Source organism: Diadema antillarum, unplaced genomic scaffold, assembly GCF_040938485.1.
Source record: "Diadema antillarum isolate AM-2024a unplaced genomic scaffold, OU_Dant_1.0 scf00000019, whole genome shotgun sequence".
Classification (NCBI taxonomy): Eukaryota; Metazoa; Echinodermata; class Echinoidea; order Diadematoida; family Diadematidae; genus Diadema; species Diadema antillarum.
The window spans coordinates 92,489-113,446 of NW_027270908.1; the positions used below are offsets into that span (position 1 = coordinate 92,489).

Sequence of the window (20,958 nt, forward strand, 5' to 3'; positions counted from 1 at the left end):
GAAGTTATCAGCAAGCAGGCAAAAGAGCAAGCATAACAGGCAAAAAATGGAGAGCATGGGGGGGGGGGGGGGGGCAAGGGAGAAAGCAGGTAAAAATATAAACATATAAAAACAAAAAGATTGTTAAAATGAGACACAGATGTGGAGAAAAGTCAACATCTTTGCCTCCGTTGATTCAGGTGTACGAATATCAGTATGTTACTGACTCATACACATAGCCTATCCTGGCTGCAATAACCTCAATAAAATCATATTTCCTCATTGATCTGTCGACAGTCAACAAGCAAGTAACAAAACACGCGGATGACAACAGTAAAAACACCACAGCTGCAAAGGAAGCAAGTGAGCAAGCATAGTGACCAGAAAAGCAAACCAGCAATGCTGTTAAAAAAAGAAAATAAAATAAAACTGCACACCAATCAAAAATTGTTCCATCAAAGCAAAAGGGAGGAGCAACAAAATTTACCATCTTTTTGACATTCTGAATACATCAATGATACATTTCTGGGTTCATACACTCAGTTTGGAGAAATGTTATTGCTTAATTGTTACCCAACCATAACATTTGATGTTCCAAATCAAACGTATGTTCCTCCTTGTTACTCGTCTAGCAGCACACAATTTACCAAAGTTCACAAGCCATCAACCTTTTGAAGATTTAACATATAACCTTTTACAAAGTGTATACCTAGTTGATGCACATTCTCACTGAAGTAAACTGCTGTACATATTTTCATCCATATTCATCTCATCATTTTTAATGCAGAACTTGTCCGCCCAACACTTCATGATCAATATGTGTTACACAAATCTTGCCTCACCATCGACATAAATTTCTTGCATGATACCCAATGAAAAACTGACCCATTAAATCTCCTGTTATCAAACCCAAGAGAACAAATTTTGCTCTAGTGCATTGTAAGAATCTCCACAAGAGACTTTTCAAAACCCTGTACCGTTCCTAAAAAAATTAAATTCACCAAAGTGACCACTACCCATTTTAATCCAATGCACCTCATCATCCATGTGTCTTCATCATTTGGAGGTTGACACATCTTAATACTGTTTATCTTGAGCATATTCCACATTATCGAGCAAAAGATGGCAGATGAAATCTTCACATTCATGAATACAACCAAACTTCATTTCTTCATCTGAGAAACCTATCTTGTAAGGTTGTAGCTCTAATTGAATAAGGCTGCAATAGGGACACAGAATGCCAATAGAACATCAATGACTTAAAATTTGTCTCATGAACTTGGCATGATGCATATACATCCATGTATTTGGAAGCAATTGGTCCTTTAGAACAAAGCAGTAATTTTTCTCTCAACTAAAAGATAGTCTTGCAGTTTCTGTCCTTAGATGGGAATGACAATCTCAGGACGGCATGGTGACACTAAATTTACAACAACAAAATTACAGGAAGAAATATGAAAATAGTCGTTCTCATTCCTTGATCTTGCGTCAAATATCTGCAAACAAAGTTGGAACCCTAGGCAGGCCTTTCAACAAGAGCTACGACCTTTGTAAAGATTTCTTAACAATTCTTTGATTGTTGCTCCACCAACAGTAGACACTGTAAAACCTCATTCTCCCTTGAATTTCGGCTTTCTCTTTTCCTTGAAAGCAATGAGACCCTCCATGCGATCCTGAGTCGGAATGACCTGCAGAAAGACACGAGTATTTGAGAGAGACAAAGAACAAAGAAAGACAAAAAACTATTAAAAAATAATGAATTACTATTTTCAGATTTTGAAGATGTATGTAAATGTGTTTCAAAATGAATTTACAGTAGGTATTAATGACATTTTCATTTTTTAAAAACAATATTCACACTTTGTAAGCACTATGTGCTTTTGAGAAAGATAATCACATATTTTACAAGTGAAAATCGCCCACTGCAAATCTCACAACAGAAATACTGGTAATAATAGATAGCAACGATTCAGTGGATTCATTCATGTTGAAACTTGCCAAAAGTGGAGGGGGTGCATTGACAACTCACTGAAATCAAGATATCAGACTACAAACATTGCACACACATTACACTGAAGAGATGACAGATACACCTGTACTGTACAAATCCCAAGCTAAACCCTCACTTAGCTACATCCATGCATGTATACTCACACACTATAGAATGTGTAACATGTGCTCTGCACACTACAAAATGCCCTACTCCTGCATCCTAACAATCACCACACAATATTGTTCTGAGACATATAAATTCACAGTGCAGACTGCACAAAACACAACTACTGGGACCATAGGTTACTATATTTCTATCACTCTACACTTTGTCCACTTAACTCTTTATGTGCCACGGTCGCATGTCCGACTCAGTCGACGGCGTGCCAACTTCGCATATTCTGCTCAACAAACAAAGCCGCCAAGACCGATCGATAAACCGCTAATTACTGCTAATCCCGCGGCACAATGAAAACGTTTCTCGTGCTTTTGTTCCTCTCATATATACGGCCTGCATTCTATGTGGTGATCGACTATCGAGCGATGTTCCAAACTAGATTTGCTCGTACATTCTAAGTTTTTGTCACGGTTTTATGTGCAAAAGTCATGCCTTTACAGTAATGTAGCATTTGGTTATTCAAAAGAAAAATGGAAAATAGGGTCGTCATACAATTTATATCGAAACAAAGCTTGGTATTCCTCTTTAACTTTGCCTACTATTATGCCCATCTAAACAGAAATTTGTAGAAGTTATACAAATTGGAAAAAACAGAATTCTTTCTCAAAGCATGACTACCTTCATGTCTCAGAATAACGTGGCACACAGGGGGTTTCCGCCATGGCACATAAAGAGTTAACAAAGCAAAGAATTTTACTTTCTGACAATCAAATCGGGACCCATCTTTCATTTCAACATAGACCTGGCAATGGTGAATAACCATCACAGCACTAGCTTGCTTAATTAAATCAAAAAAGAAGAAAAATGAAAGAAAGAACAGAGGAAAGGGAGAAAGACAAGAAGGATGGAAAAAAGAAAGGATGACAGATAGTAAAGCCCTACCTGAGCATAGTAGGCTTCTTCAAATGCCAGTCCTGTTGCCAGATCGACCTGTATATAGGGAGAAATGATGAAGACATGAACATGGTCAGGACTGACGCAGGTAATGTTTGTTAAAATATATGATCTTCTTTGTTTGTCATGATGGCAAACCAGTATTAATTGGCAGTACAGCAAGGCATATGATCATTAGCTAATCATGTCTGGCTTTCACATCTGTATATGATTCTGACAAAAGTGGAAAAAAACATCAACTTGTGGTCAGAAATCATACTCCCTGTCACAGAAAAGAGATAGGATCATCTGAAAATGAAATTCAAGGTTGACAAAAATGGAAACTGATGTTTACTTGGTCATTTTATCATATGGTTTTCTTTGCCATTACACAATGACTTATTATGAAATGAACACATTTTCTTAAACTTGTTGAAGACTACATTTAGTCCCAAGTTTACTCAGGCAGGTGTCAATGGGAAATGCATGTTGTATCAAAATCAGCTCATCAGTGATTATTCTTCACAAATCTGAAGTGCATGGTCATACATGCTACTAGCATTTTTTGTATTGTGTAAATATGAAGCTAGGAAGAAAACAACAGTTGAAAGTAATAGCTTTATGCTTCAATAAGTGAACAAATTGAATTAACTGGCCTTGTCATAATCAATATTCCCAAAGACAGAAGCGATTCAAGTTTGTGAATGGCTTATTACAAATATATTTGTTCATAGATATCTTGATAGTGTAAACATTAATCATTTTTAAAACTCCTGCATGCACAAAAAGTTTCATCACAACATGGGCCAAGCACCATTTCTGACAATTTAAAGCAAGTTCATCATCAAATAGAGCAAAATAAAATCTTTCAGGTGATACCTCACCTCAGTGGCAAATTTTTTTTTAGCAGCTTTAAATATCTCAACTTAACGAGAATGGAGGTAGCTCATTTTGCGATAAAATTCTTCATACAGTGCACTCCCGTTATAACGAAATTCCGGTTACAACGAAGTAAAAATTAGGGCTGCAACATTATCCACTCTATGTATTTTTATTGTTTATTTGTTCGGTTATAACAAAATTTCGATATAACAAAAGAAAACTGCCAGCCCCGTGGACTTCGTTTTAATGGGAGTTCACTGTATCATTAAAGCCCACCGCACACTACACGATTTTGCCCCGATTCACCGGTCTTAAGACCTTAAGACTAGAAGTGTGACGTCACAGTCTTGCCATTTTCTAGTCGTACGACTGGGTCTTAGCGCCAGTCGTAGAGATTTGACATGTTGAATTTCTACCGACTGGTCATGGGCTTTCAGCCATTCACAATGCAGTAAAATGCAAGCGCACGCATGTGCGCACTGCGCGCGCTTTACAGTCGGGTCGTATAGTGTGCGGTGTCCGGTCGTACGACTGGTCTTAAGACCCAGCTTGGCTTAAGACTTTAAGACCAGTCTGATCGTGTAGTGTGCGGTGGCCTTAAGTCTACAAAAGATGACAACATTATGACATGAGGCAACACAATTCCAATTAAGCTTTTTCCCCGGGTTGGACACAGAATTTGTGAATACCTCATTTCCTTTGTTTACAGCTTTCTTCACCATTCTCAAGGCAATTGGACCCTGGAAAAAGACAAAAACGAGGAAAGATACAAAAAGAAATAATTTTATCTATGCAAATCTATATTTCTTTAATCCAACTTTCTGTTGGTGACACGAGGTGTGAAGTGCAACTTAAGTAATGACAGTCTTACTAAAGGGCCAACCTGTAACTGTTTTAACTTTACATAAAATTGCACTGGCAAGCAGTCTGTTTCTTTATTTCTGTGCAGATTAAAAGATTTGCTTCTGTATTAAAACCTCTCGCAACATATCCATGGCAGACTTGAGCATTCATTCACCGGCTTTACCAGTACTCTGAATCAGGGCACACACACTTTGTATTCCGAAAGGAGAATGGCAACGAAAAATGCATGTTACACAATGTAAATGTGGTGACAACACCAGAAAGGACTACCCATAAAAGTGACCACAAGATAGAAAGCAAATCATCACATATAGGTCGGAGAGTACTCATACGATTCCACAGAAACCAGACCAACAAAGAAAGATGCAGACAGCTGCATGCAGGGAAACTGTTCTGATATTAGGCAAAAACATGGATTGTGTGTGTGCTGGTGTGTTACACTTATTAATTTGTCTTCATGCAGGTGCATCAGTGCTTGTGTATGTTGGCATGCATGGATGTGTTTGTGTGTATGCAAGTAGGGAGGGGTGTATGGATGTGTGCATTGTATTCTTCTCAGATATCAGTCTTTGAAAGCCAATTCGTAGCCGTACCTGTGTTGCTATCTCTCGGGCCAGGGCAAGGGACCGGGTGTAGGCAGCTTCCTTGCTGTCGTCCTGGTCAACGCAGTGGTTGACCAGTCCAATGCGGGCTGCTTCCTGTCCGTCCACCACTCGCCCAGTGAACATGAGCTCCTTGGCTACTGATGGACCAACCAATCTGGGTAGCCTCTGCGTCCCACCTTCACAAAGATAAAACCACAAAAGATATATTATAAATGCACTGTCTTCTCATTTCCTTTCTCCTTTATGTTTTTCTCCTATTTTGGATCGCCACTTCATCTTCTTTAAAAAAAAAATATATATATATACAGGGGAAACTCGGTATAACGAACACTGCTATAACGAGATATCGGTTATAACGAGGACATTTTCTCGGTCCCAAATTTCCTTCCACACAAATCAATGTAAAATGCTACTCTTATAGCGAGATCGGCTATAACGAAATAACTGCTATAACGAGATAAATTTTGTGACTTCCAAACAAAGAAAAACATAGTCAATCAAACCTGCTATAGCGAGGTAAAGCAAAATGCCTTCGGTAAAGCTTTACTTCGCCTGTGCTATCATCTTCCGAGATTGTAAAGCTTGATGCGCCCAAAACTGTCTTGTACACACATAATCATTTTCTTCAGTGCACTCCAGCTAGCACTGCATGTTGTACGTGTAAGTGTGTGTGTGCGCGCACACTGATACATGCAGAAAATGTGGTGGGACGGCCATATGTATACATGACATCATCGTGACGTTTAGCAGGTGTGAGGCAATCTGATGCTGTGATTGGCCTCCTACGTAGGGAATTCCCCATCTTCACACACACGCAGTCATAATGTACATACAGAATGTGTCACATACACACACAGCATTGTGCAGACCATATTCAAGCTTTCCACGCAACACACACTCATACGATAACCACATATCAATCCACAGACGATCTTGATACAATCGCAAGCTATATAAATTTACAAAGTCAAACATCTACAATTAATAAGGAACACATTCTTGATATTGGATATTTTTGGCGAAAAACATCTTCTTACCCATAAAGGTGAGTTATTCCCTCACACACAATATCAAGTTATCAGTATTGATTGAAATATGATGGGTAGTCCCACATGTGCAAATTAATGTCTTTATGTTATGCCTTCTTTTATGCCTACTGATATAACGAGATATCGGCTATAACGAGGAAAATGACTCGGTCCCGACCATCTCGTTATATCGAGTTTCCACTGTATATATATATATATATATATATATATATAAATTCATTATAATGAATCAATGCTGCCCCCCACCCCCCGGACAATTACATTGTAACCCCGGCTAAATACTGTTTAGTGACAAGGTTAGAATACAGATTACAGGTAAGTTTAGGTTTGGGTTAGGGTTAGGATTCGGTTAAGGATTAAGATTAGGGTTAGGGGAAGGGGAAGGGTTCGGGGTAATTCCAATGGGGTAATTGCCCTAGACCCCATACAGCTCCTGTGCTCACCAAACCCAATGTATGATACACTACATACTTTCAGCAGAAGTACTAAACACAAAGTGCACATAAACATAATGTTTATCTCACTATGGATATTTAATAAAGGTTGTAGGTGATCTGTATACCCCACGCGGAGCCTGCTCCCGTGTGGGATTATACTGTTTCCAATTGAAGGTTCCTTCAGTTTTTAGGAATACACCCTTATGTGAGATATGCACTCAAAAAATTGAGGTTGATATCTGAATGCAAAATATCAGCTTATTCTCATATCTCAATATAATGTTGGTTGGTTCACTGAAACACACAAGAAATGATGAAAATTGGCGATGCCCTGGTGGGTTGAAATTCCTCTGAGCTCTACAGGTCTGTGTGGCAAAATAAATCCACACCATTTGTTTGCTGTTTTGTTGACAATTATCATAACAAAATCATTTCTGCTTTTAAAAGATTTGGTCCTTGAGGCACTATTCACTCTACACCTGAGATGTATATATGCATTTATGTCATTTTCACATCCAAACAATGACGATACACCTCAGATGTATATCTCCATTCATGTCATTTTCACATCCAAACCATGAAATTTTACTACATATTCACATTTCTTTTTTCTTCTTCTTCTCTTTTTTTTTTTTTGGGGGGGGGGGAGGGGTGATTTCAACAACTTAAAGTGATTTCAGAGTCACTCATGATAATCATTCACATACCTCCTCCTGGAATAATAGCGAGTTTAGCTTCTACAAGTCCCATTTTGGCACTTGATGCTGCAAAGGAGAAACAAAACAATTGATTCGCTTCAATTTGCTGCCAGTGAAAATTGAACATGCTAATGAATAAAGAAACTGACAAATGGGACTACACACTACAAAGGTATCAGTAAGATGTCTAGGTACAGCCAACAAACTGTGCATTCACAGAGACACATAGGAAGAAACTAATTTTCATACTATCCAAACACTATTGGTCAAATGGCAAGTTCATTTCCAGAACCAACACACAAGGTATCTTGGTATAAATACAGCACACACCGAGATACTGTGTTCTCTGATTCATATCATGCATTAAATGCTACTCCTGCAATGCGTCAAACCTCCCCCCCCCCCAAAAAAAAAAGAATTAATTAATTCTAGTGCAAAAAAAAAGATAAAAAGATAGATAGACAGATAGATAGATAGAAAGATAGATAGATAGATAGATAAATAAATAAATAAATAAATAAACATATAAATAAATAAATAAATAAATAAATAAATTAATTAATTAATTAATCAATCAATTAATAAAGAGAGACAAACTTTCAAAGGCCTATTTTGTGATATTGGTGTGTATAGATACATGCTGTCAAAAGCCTCTAGAGCAAAAGTTTCTGTCAGCAAGATAAGTTCATTTGTTATGAAATACTACAGACCTACACATGGAATATTTTGCAGTCTGGAAGTTTTGTTTGTGTGTACATGTGTGTGTTTTTCTTTTCAATTTAATGCACCACTGAATTTGCATGACAATGACATAGACGAATGGAGGAGACAAAGGACAACATACAAGAATGCCTTTACCCTTGAAATCACTAACAAGCAAGTTAACTGAAAGCAATCCAGCATGACAAATTAATCACCTAAAATTTCCACAGCACAATACAAACATCAGGGTCATTTTACTCATTAGCAACATTAGCACAGCTCACTGGTACAAACTAGCATGCATTATGCTCATGATTGTGGTTTCCTTGGATGAAATGAGTTGAGCATTTCAGACTTTGACATAAGGCTATACTGAATATGAAATATAATATTTACACAATATTCACTATGGCAACACCAATTTCATTTCTTATAAATTTCATTTATTCATTATTTTTTTCTGATCTTCAACTAACAAGGCTATTTCAGAGTGCTAAAACATTGGCAAAGTGAGCACATGACCAGCCAAGTATGAACAAAAAAAAAATAATATCCTGGCCTATATGTAAAACAGGAAACAAGAAAGTATAATGATAGTACATCTCAGCTCTAAAGGAACAATACAAGGATAAAAATTCTGAAATATGGTGTCGATATAAGCATGGTCATTAATTTCAAAACTCTGGAGAAGACAAAAAAAATGTTGAAATGAAATAAGGTGTAATAACAAAGTTGCAAATGTAGCTCTATCAAATCCGCAATGAGCAAGAAAAAGATATGTACATATAGAGGTGGAAAGGTTGGTATTCTATAAGTGAGCACATCAGAAGTCTGCAGCAGAGGACTGGAGCAATCTGAAGTCAGAGTCCTGGTTACCTTAAAATGGATAGAATGGCAGTAGTAAAGAAAGATAAAGGTGTGCTGGGTCTACATTCTGGCAAAAGCACAAGCACAATCAGCATAGCAAACAAAACCTATCAAGGAAACAGCATGATATCATCAAGCCAGCCCAGGAGAAAACATGCATGTTTGTTTGTCATTGGATTAATGGACTGTCTCACCAGCTACCATCATGTCACATGACAGGGCCATCTCTAGGCCGCCGCCCACGGCAACGCCGTCCAGAGCCGCTATGGTAGGCATGGGCAGGTCACCAAACTCGAGGATGGTCTTGCGCAATCGTGCGACAAACGGACCAACTTCTTCCTGTGGCATCTTTATCCGTTCCTTCAGGTCGGCTCCTGGGGGAACGTAAAAACACAGTCGGGAGACGGAGATAACACATCAGTGCTATCAACTGCGAAAGCGAAACTGCAAACAACTTACAGGCGACTCTCATGTCGCAGCTTAGTGCCATCTCCATTCCCCCGCCCACGGCGACCCCGTCGATGGCAGCTATGGTCGGCATGGGCAAGTCACCCAGATCCAGAATCAGCTGGCGCCCTCTACTGACGGCTGGGCCCACCTCGTGCTCCTTCATCATGATACGCTCTTTCAAATCCGCACCTAAAGTGTCGGCACATTGGATCACAATATACGTTCCTTGGCATTTCAGGACTACTGTAAAAGTGGAAATTTTCGCGGTGTTGAAATTTTCGTGCATTTCGCGCAACCAGAAACTAGCGTGAAAATAAAAGCACGCGAATACTTTTGCTTGCCATATGTTTCAGTAGTTTATGTCTTGATTCTGCGGAATTAAAAACACGCGAAACTCTTCTTAGCCGGCTGAGCGCAAAAAGTTAATCGCCGGAAAATGTCCACTTTTACAGTATCTACTTCTCAAAGCAAATTTCTGCATACCTGTACTACTTACATTGCCCTTTAGAGAGCTAAATATGGGAACTAGTGACACATATAATTATAATTGTCCATGTCAATGGTTTTACATATCAACATACTGATCAGAGCCCTTCTTCCAAGCTCAGCAGATCAAAAATGATAATGATGGACTATTATCAAAATAATCTGAAGAACCATGATATCTAATTTTGGTAAAAAATGGGAACATTTGCAGAAAAACATGCTCTATCATTTCAGAAAAAAACTTCAAAATATACTATCTAACTTTACTTAACTAAAGACATATTGTACTAATGCACAAGTCATCAGACTCACTTATTATGGCTTTGAGGTTGAGTAATATAAAATGTCATCTCAAATGAAAGAAGACTACAATGTATTTAATGAAAGCAAAGGATGAATTCATGGATCCAAACCTGCACAGAAAATTCCAGGGACTTCACTTCTGATGACAACTGCTCTGACATTGTTATCAAACTTTACCGACATCACCGCCTCTTCCATCTAGAATGTAAAGACAATTTCAATTTCAATTTATTTTCAGCTTTCATATGAAAATGTCACATAATACAAAAACTACAAAGTCTTACAAATTAGGTGAAATGTGCTGGGGCTGTATCCTTTTGTTATTTAGACTAGCAGCCAACAAACAGAATCGAAAATCACGACTTTTTCTTACAATATCTAATGTTTTAAATAGGCATAGAATATTTCCCAAAGTTTGTTGAGAGTAAAAGCAACTTTTGTACAACCCAAATGGCATCAAGAAGTCTGATTATTGCACTGACAGCTTGTACAGTAAAAGTTACTATCATTTTCATTTGGAAATTGCTATAGCAACAGGGCCCAGCAGGTCTCAAAACTCAAATAGAGTGTATATTGTATGCTGAGAATTGAGGTGTTCCTCCTTTATTTTGATTTTTTGCTGAATGTGTAAAAAACAAACAAACAAACAAACAAACAAACAAACAAACAAACAAAGGGTCCAGCAGGTCTCAAAACTCATAAAGAAGGTATACTTTATGCTTGGAGGATCGAGTTGTTCCTCTTTTATTTTGATTTCTTGCCAAATATGTAAAAAACAAACAAAGAGTGTACAGGTATCTGTAGAATCTAAGCCATATACATAAAGACATTTACAAAGATAATTTCTTATTCTGATGCACCAGATACTGGTATATCTTTATATACGTGTAGCTGGCACATGTATTGCAAATTTCATGATCTGGATTTGTCTTTCATCCCTTCCTTCACTGGAATGATGAACTTTTGTCACGGGTGTTTTATTTGAGAGAAAATATTTCATAAATACAAATATCAAAGGATACTTACTAGTCTTAGAAGGTTTTTGCTGATTGCATTCTTGGCTTCAGGTCTGTTCAGTCCAAGGACAACAATTTCTGTTGTTAGAAAAAAAAAGCAAAATTATTTTTATCAACAAACTGCTATGGGTGCATTATGAAATTCCTCACTTTTTCTCACAAATTTTGAAGCAACTAATAGTGTAATGCCCTATGATGCAGTATTCCTGTGTGTTTGTAAATGACACATTCAAGGTGGAAGGATACTTGGCGATTGTGAAAAACAATATCTAGGGTCTTACTGCAAGTAAATGTTGTACAAGGTCACTTCTGCAAATATTGTTATGGTTCACTTTCCCACTGTCCGGTGATGATATACCGGTACATATCTACTTTAAATGGTATACAGTGCAATTCCAATATAACAAACATGGTTTTAACAAAATTCCGGTTACAACGCAATAAGAATCAGGTCCAACATTATCCTTTCTATGTTTTTTATTGTTTATTTGTTTGGTTACAACGAAATTTCAATATGATGAAAGAAAATTACCGGTCCAAAGGACTTCTTTACAACAGGAGTCCACTGTAATTTGAAATGTAGTATGCCTACATATACATTGTGCGAAATTTTAGTGAAGGGTAAACAGAATTTTTGTCTACAAGAGAAATAGATACAGATTTACAATTCTTGTAACCATAAAATCTTCAATCTGAACATACAATGTAGACCATTTGTGTGTGCCCGTCTCAAACCCACAAAAAGTTGCAGATTAGGGTTCTCAATTATGGACCAAAATGGCCATATGGGTTGACCGATTCAAACTTTTAATGTTTGTCTTGCATGGGAGGGTAATCCCTTCTCTACCTTTTATCAAAATTTGGCAACAGAGAAAAAAAAAAGGAAATTCAGGTATTTGCAGACAGTTTTTCTGGACCATTTTTTAATCTTTTTTTTTTTTACAGGCGCTGCTTCGCTGCATTTTTCACTGATACTTCCGCACAGCACGCCTGAGTGACCATATCTTTAAATCCTCTTTTCTCCTTTTTGTATGAAACTGCATCTCCTAACTCTCTAGTCTTACACAGACATCTCATCCGGTCAATGGATTTGAAATTTGTGCACAAACCGGTGATGTGTGCGCATGCGCTGGCAGTCAATTCAGTGTAGCTCTCCCAGGTTCCTCTCGACCGGTTCACATTAAGTCATCAATTCGAACAGAAAGGGACGTTTGGCAGAACCAAACGTTGCATGTTACCTGTTGTCAACACTTTAACTTCACCTGTAAGTCTTCAAATTGAAGAAATTTTTCCATTTTAAGTTGATATTTATCCGCGATACTATCCCTGTCATGATCCTGAATGCTACAGTCCGCAGCCTCATTACGCTACGTAGTATGCGTTTGGGGCTGCTGCCCAGTGCTGGTCGCATTTACATCTTTTAATTGCATTTGGACCTAGGCCTACCATAAATGACAAACTGTCCATGAGATGCCAACTTTATAGATAACAGAAGTCATATAAAACAGACAGTGTTCTAGTTGTCTAGTGACGTGTCTGTCTATATTGTTTCTATTAAAGGAGCATAGTCCCAGTAGCGTAGAGGGCGCTGTTGATGATACTGCCGATCACCATTAGCATTGAGATACGAAGATTACCGAAGTTGAGCTGTCATCAAGAGTATTGTAAAGTGCGTAGCTGTTGCAAGTAACATTGCCTTCATTGTCTTTTCTGCGCATCGTGCAGTCTGTAGTAATGCAAGGATGCGTGCATATCAGTTCGGGAAACCCTTTCACAAGGGGGGCCCCTCCTTATATGTTGTTGTTGTTGTTGTTTTAGGTTTAATGGCAATCAGTCATAATTTTGACTATTTTTGCCAGACTATATCATATATATATTTCCCTATAGATTAATTATCAATATTTCTTAACAAATTCAAATTCTATCATAATATCCATATTTGTTTTATTTCCAACCATATTTTTATTTTAATTATAAAAATTTTATTGTTTTCCTCGCTCAGTCAAAACGGCCACGTTGCCACCCTCGGTTCTGTCTTACCAACCCGGCGAAGTGCGTTTCGCAGGCTTCTCAGGCGTGCGCCCTAGGTAACTCGAGAAAGATGGTGGCGACCGTCATGCCTGAGCGCGTGGAGAACAATATTCCGATATAATCCAAATCCAAATATATTCATTTTATTTATCTTTTTTTTTAAATATGTATGTAGCGAACATTTGTGGGCAGAATCAAGAGTGCAAATGATGAAGATAGGTGCACTGGTGGTAGGCCTATACCTTCAACATATTCTAATGTATAATAAAACATCTACACTAATCTTCCAAATACTAATATACAGTAATACTTAACATACTGCGGCATATAATATAATATGCATGTGTGTATATGCCTATATACACACACATACCTACTCATGTATACATCTGAGATCGTACAAATACACATCTTCATTATAAAAATACTACATTATAATCTCTAAGGTTCGTCAAACTTATCCTTGACTCAAACGATTTGTCCTGTACACAAATGTGATTATGGAATTTTGAATATTTCGATTTTGAGACGCTAAAAGTTTAATGATATCAGAGTCACGATTTGTGTTGGTTTCTGCCATTAACATGGCTCTTTCTATTGTATATTTCGGGCATTCTATTAGAAAATGTTTAACTGTTTCAGGAGTGGGGCAATAGGGGCAGTTTCCTGTGGGGTGTTTTGCTATTTTTGCTAAATCATAGTTAAGGCCGAGACAGCCCATTCTCAACCTGTGTATAATCATTTCACGTTGTCTGGAAAGATGACATGTGAATGGCTGAAAATTTACAGATGATTGGATGGTTTTTAGAAAGGAGGTTGAGTTATTCCACTTACTTTGCCATTCTGTTTTATACTTAGTTACGAGGACTGACTTTATCTCTGAAAAACTAAGGTCGTTGTAGATTTCGATAGGTTTTGTCAAGGCTTCTTTAGCTCGGGAATCAGCGGCTTCATTGCCGTGAATTCCACAGTGTGACGGAATCCATTCGAGTGAGATGTCCGTGCCTTTATGTTCTAGACGAGTGACAATTGTCCTGATTTCAGTGATGAAGTTGTCGTCGTATGGTTGTGATTTGATGGCTTTAAGTGAGCTCAGCGAATCGCTGAATATGACAGCTCCTGTGTGGAGGTCTAATTGCTCAAGCCAGTTTAGGGCGAGGATGATTGCAGATAGTTCTGCTCGATATGATGATGTGTGATCACGTAATCTTTTGCATTGGGAATAACGAAGTGATGGCACGTAAAAGGCGGCAGCTGAATTGCCTTCATTAGGCAGTTTGGATCCATCAGTAAATATGTGAAGTTGATGTTTCCATTTGGAATTGATCAGTTCTAGGCTCCATTGTTTTTGAATTAAGGGGTTGTCGTCTTTATTGAGCCACTCAGTTAGCTCTAATGAGATTTTGATTTCGCTTAAGTGCCAGAAGGGGATTACTGGGGGAGTGAGAGGTTCGAGTTTTGTTGTGATATTTGCGCTTTGAATTCTAAGTCCGAAAGGTTTACGTGATTTTTTCTCTTTCATATACTCGTATTGCCAGCAGTTTTTTGTGCTTTGTGATACCGGATGGTTTGCGATTCTCGTCAAAGACGCATGGTATTTTGTAGTCAGCATCTTTCTTCTGATGTATAAGGGGAGTTCTCCCATTTCTACTTGAAGGGATTCTAGAGATGTGGCGGGAGCTGCACCAGCACATACTCGAAGAGCCTGATATTGGATGGAATCCAGTGGTTTTTTTGAGCTTTCTGAGGCGGACTCATAAGCTTCACATCCATAGTCGAGAAGAGACCTGATCAGTGCTCTGTACACCATAAGAAGGGTTTTAGAAAAGTTACCCCATGTAGTTCCCGCCAGACTCTTTAAAATATTTATTTTGGGTTTACAACGATCAACAACATCATTTATGTGTGTATTCCATGTTAATTTTTGATCAAAAGTGAGACCTAAAAATTTCTGACTTTGTTGATATTTCACTACATTATCATTTATTTTTATCTCCGGTTTTTCAAGTTTAATAGAGTTTGTGAAAATTACTGGGGTTGTCTTTCTGTCGGATAATCTGAAGCCCCATTCGCTGAACCAGGAGTTCAATTTTCCAAGATATTCATTGATTTTTTTGCCAATGAACTTTACATTTTTCCCTGATTTCCAGAGTACGCAGTCATCAGCGTACATTGACATATTTACAGCGGGATCAGTGGGTATATCATACATCATGAGGTTGAAAAGAAGGGGACTGAGTATACTTCCTTGTGGAAGACCATTGCTGATGGTTTGGGGACTAGAATTTGTGTTTTGGATCCGCACTTGAATTGATCGATTCGTCAGGAAGTTATGTAAAAAGCGAACCACGTTCCCTTTTAATCCTATACGTCTTAGTTTGAATATAAGTCCATCAATCCAAAGAGAATCAAATGCTTTTTCGATGTCGAGGAATACAGCTAATGTATGCTCCTTATTTCCTAGACTTTTTTGAATGCTATTTTCTAAGTTGACTATGTTGTCTGTAGTACTACGTCCCTTCCTGAAGCCACTTTGGAGTGCTGGAATTAGATTGTGTTTGTCTGAGTACCACTGGAGACGAGATTTTATCATACGTTCCATGATTTTAATAAAGCAGGAAGTTAAGGCGATTGGACGATACGAGGAGACATTTTGGGGGTCTTTGTTTTGTTTTGCTATCGGGGTGAGTATAGAGTGCTTGCAGGCTTTGGGGACGTGGCCAGTATTCCAGATTTGGTTTATGAGTGAAAGCATGGTTGTTCGTGCTGAAGGGGGCAATTTGCTGTAGACAAGATAGTTGATTTGATCCTGTCCTGGGGCGGATGTTTTTCCACAATCCAGAGATTTCGACATTTCGTTCATGGAGAAATCTTCATTAAGTACTGAAGGATATTTTTCTAGTTCGTCATGTCGGTTTCTCTCTAGAACGGTATCGTAGAGGGCGGTATTTGGTTTCTTTTTTCCGATATTTGCAAAAAATTGCGCAAAAACTTCAGCCTTCTCTTCATCTGTTATTACTTCAGTGTTATTTACAAATAACGCAGGTATATTCCTAGTAAATTTAAAAGAAACATTATTCATTGTTTTTATGGTTTTCCATATTTCACTGGTAGGGGTAAAGCGGTTCAGTTTGGCGCAGTAGTTTTCCCAGTACTGACGTTTGGCTTGTCTAATAACTTTTTGAGCTTGTGCCTTCTTTATTTTATAATCATTTAGGTATTGCTGAGACATATATTTTGCTGCTCTGTTCTTTGCTTTATTTCTTTCTCTCACTTTTTCAGAGCATTGCTTGTTCCACCAGGGAACAGCTGGACGGTCTTTTTTTTTCTTTTGAGGGACTGATTTTGAGATAATTTTTGTCAAATTTGTAATAAAATTCTCATAAAAAGTTTCCGTGTCCTCGTGCTGAATGTCAGCGGACAACAAGGTTTCAGATAATTCTGCAAAAGTATTCCAATCTGCGTTTTTAAAGTGATAACGACTTAATCGATCTTCTTGATTTACTTCAACACTGCAAGAGAAATTCTTAATTGTTATAGCCAATGGAAAATGGTCGCTACTGAAGCGATCGGTAAGGACAGACCAGTTGCTTTTATTTGCTATGTTTGGGCTTGCCATGGTAAGGTCAAGGCATGACAGTTTGCCGGAGTATGGATCTAACCTTGTGCCTGCGCCGTCATTTAGCAGGACCAGGTGTTGGTCGTTGATAAATTCCTCGACGAGGTGACCATTGCGATTTGTGTGCTCGCTTCCCCACAGGGTGTTGTGACTGTTAAAGACATCAAGAATTATGACATTTTTAGTATCATTTCGATTGCTTCTGATTGACTGCGAAAGTGCCTCAATTGTGTTTTGATCAATCTTTTGACAGGGGTTATAGAAATTTATTACAGTCAAACGGGAAGATTTTATATGGAGAGTTATTGTTTGGATTTCGAGTTCTGCATGAGAGGTTGGCGAGTTGAAAGGGATAGTGTTATGCACGTAGATGGCACACCCGCCTCGGGGGCCACTCTTCCTATTTCGTGGGAAGCATATATAGTTTGGTATTTGCATAATGTTTTCTTCCGAAAACCAAGTTTCTTGGATGCATATGATGTGAAAAGGGTTCTTTTCACGTGACTGTACAAATTTCTTTAGCTCATCTCCGTGGTTCTGGAGGCCTTGTGCATTCCACTGAAGTATAGAAAGGAATGCCATAAGGACGTACATGTTATGTGCGAATATATGCATTGATACGGATGATATCAACTTTTGGGATGCTTAGTATTCGCTCTGCTGCTTCTGCTGTTGTGGCAATCAGTTCAGATATGGACATTTCTTGTCTGAGTGACTGTATCATGCAGATCAGGAATGCTAAAAGCGACTCGGTTGTGGCAGTCAAGACGAAATTTGGGCGGTTAGTCTCTCCGGCGTTATTTCTTTTTGGATTTGGCGGATCTCTTCCTAACTCCCTGGGCGGATCAACTTTGCTAGTTTGGGTTGTTTCTGGAGTCGTCGCCATTCTTTCAATGTTTTGAGTTTGTTCTCTATGGCCTATTCTGTTCTTTATTGGGGGGTCTGCGCTTTTGTCTGTGGGAGCGGTCATGGTTTGCTGGGTTTCAGTGATTTTGGTTGGCTCTGCAGTGTTGTCTTTTCTTTCGTTGAAGACTTTTGTGGCCTGTGCATAACTTATTTTGTTTTCAACCCGGATGATTTGGATTTGCTTGGCCTTTTTTATTTCAGTGCACCCGTTGTATGCCGCGGAATGTTTCTCGTGGCATCTGATGCACTTGGGGTTTCTTTCTGTGTACAGTCTTGAAAGGAGTGTGGCCCTCCACAGCGGACACATCTTTGTTTCGAGCGACAGTTTGTTGCTACATGTCCAAGTGACTGGCAATTGTAACATCGAACGATGGGAGGGATGTATTGTTTGACCGTGAACTGTTCGTAACCAAGAAGTATGGCGGCTGGGAGGTTGGGGGTCTTGAATGTTAATACGAGTGATTTTGTGGGAGTGTTTTCTGTTTTCCCTCTCCTCAGTATGCGCTCCACTTTAGAGACTTTCTGTTTACTCAAGGCATCTAATAAGTCAGTTTCAGTGAGGTCGGTGGATATACCACACCACTGATGACACCTTTGCTAGTGATTTCTTTTTCGAGCACTTTAACGGCTACACTGCCAATTTCGGTCATTTGTGAAAGAGACTGTAGCTGATGGAGGTTGGCACATTTGATAAGAATACCAGTTCTGGTTCTCTTTACGTATTCTACGGGGGTGTTTCCGGCATGTTTTTGGATGGCCTTTGCAACAACAAGAGGGTTTAAGGTGTGGAGATTTTTCCTTTCTACTGGGGTGAAATGGATAGTGAGGTTTGGTGGAGTCCGTGGGGGTGGGTTTTCAGTTTCAGACATGTCACTGGCGGTGGTATAATAACCTGTTGGGGTTTCATTAGAGTTTACGCTGCCTTGTCTGCGGCGTTTACCTCTACGTCTAAAGTGGTCTACTGTTTTGAAGTTGTCATCTTCCATATTTCCAGATGCATCCGCATCGGAATCACGGTTGAATTCCGGCGCAGAAAGCGGAGGCAGCTTGAGCGCCATATGGCGGGAATTTTAAATGAACGGATTAGCGTGCTCTATACATAAGATGGGTTAGTGGTGGTCTGATATGAAGAAAGGAAAAAGCCCACGAATGTGCGCTTACCTTGGTTCTTTTCCTAGGGAAATCAACGTTTTCCTAGTATTCAGCTATCTATCCGGTTATATTTCAGTTGCCATCCCTGTTTTCAAAAGAATAAAGAGAGATTGGAGAAATTTTCAAGTTGGTAGCTATGGAAACTGGAGAAGCTAAGAGTAAGCGTCCATGCGTCCATGCGTCCGGTCTCAGCTCGTCAGATCAGTAACCCGTAAGTAACCCGTCCCCCTTATAAGTAACCCCGTCCCCCTTATAAGTAACCCCCGGGGCACCCCTTATAAGGAGTCTCCACGCTTTTTTGCAATGCAACGCGATAATGAAAGGACTGCGGCAATTCGCTTGATTATGTCCATAAAGCTTCACAAGTTTCCTAGTTACTCACGAAATTTGAGCAAAATCGGTTCGAGGCATCATATCTAAAATCATGGATTTAAATGCGATGTCAAACGACCCATGCGAATGCTGAAATGCGAGCGATTACTGGCGTGAGTGTCGCCAGGCGCGGCGGCGCGGCAATGCTTGAGTGCAGACGTGGCGACTGAGTACGGAGACTTTCGTACTCAGTCGCCACGTCTGCACTCAAGCATTACTTATATTAACGGGGACGGGGTTACTTATAAGGGGGACGGGTTACTTATAAGGAGGGGCCCCCCTTGTGAGTGGGTTTTCCGAACTGATATGTATGTGCTTGTTTAATATTATAACATCACGAAAGAAGTTTGCTAAAGCTGTCATCCCCCTCAGCTGAATCATGAGCTGAACTGTGATCCGACCACTGACTAACGTTGAATAACGTGAATCGGACTTCTTCGGACTCGGGGAAGTGGGCCAAATACAAAGCGTAAGCGCTAAAGAGGAGTCGATAGCGTAGGTCTCTATAAATTTACATGATTTAAGCATTTTGATATTAATGATAAGTAGGAAACTTGCGCCGTGCGCCCTAACACAGTCACCGGGACCATGCACATTTGAACCATGGGGGCATGAAGATGGAGCCCTATAAAATTAGTAATGCTGCAGCTACGTTCAGTATGCATGCATCCGCATCCACGCACTGGCTGTTGTTTATTTGCACTGCACTGCTGCAGCTGCAGAGCTGTAGCGAGTACTAGTAGGCCTCCTGCAGCAAGTTACAGAGCTTCGCATGCCGCGCCGCCGCGTTCAGCCCGCTGCGCTGCTGCGCGCTAGCTGGCGCTGCATAGCAGCACAGCATACCATGATTAGAATCAATCTGTTTAAAAACTTGAAGTAAAATGTGACAAACCTCCATCGTCGAGGTAATTAACACGTAGGTCATCGGGGGATGAACTATATCTACACGTTTGAGTAAGCAGATATTGTCTCCTTACGACTGCTCGTGACTTTAGCAAACCAGAACTGGCAGAAGATCGCAGCAGGAGTTTCGCCATGTAAGTCGCCATCTTGAAAACCACGCCTCCTCCTCGGCTTGCCAGTTGCCTTACTGATATGCAGGTGGTATTAAAGAAAAAATAATAATTCTAATGCAAATTAAAACACAGAAGATATCCATCTTATTTTGTTCAGTTAGATATTTACTATATTTTGATTAATATTAATGTTTTGGGCAATTACCTTCAAATGGGACAAAATCATCTCACTTTCCCATTCGATTGTCATGATTGTAAGTTGTGCATCATATCATATCATGCAGCGCATGCAGCGCATGCAGCGCGCGCATACGAGTGAATGAACGTACGGTACATACATGTACCATGCAGGCATCATCAGTGGTGGATCCGAGGCTGTCGCGGTGCGTCGGTGCGCTGTGCGTGAAGTGTGTATGGTGTGTGTGATGTGTATGTCGTGTACGAGTGAACGTACGCACATATACTGTAGTACATAGTGTGG

The 20,958-nt window shown here is 39.4% G+C and overlaps 1 protein-coding gene across 1 annotated transcript; it reads right to left on the reverse strand.

Annotated features, from left to right (window-relative positions):
• Positions 1 to 1,305: 1,305 nt before the first annotated feature.
• LOC139728217 (methylglutaconyl-CoA hydratase, mitochondrial-like) lies at positions 1,306 to 20,510 on the reverse strand. The gene is made up of 9 exons (XM_071639184.1): positions 20,354 to 20,510; positions 11,392 to 11,459; positions 10,476 to 10,563; positions 9,586 to 9,765; positions 7,567 to 7,623; positions 5,362 to 5,549; positions 4,594 to 4,644; positions 3,032 to 3,079; positions 1,306 to 1,667 (listed from the first exon to the last, which is right to left on the reverse strand). Exons 1-9 carry the CDS (start codon positions 20,508 to 20,510, stop codon positions 1,590 to 1,592), a joined length of 915 nt encoding a protein of 304 aa, XP_071495285.1. The 3' UTR covers positions 1,306 to 1,589.
• Positions 20,511 to 20,958: the final 448 nt, after the last annotated feature.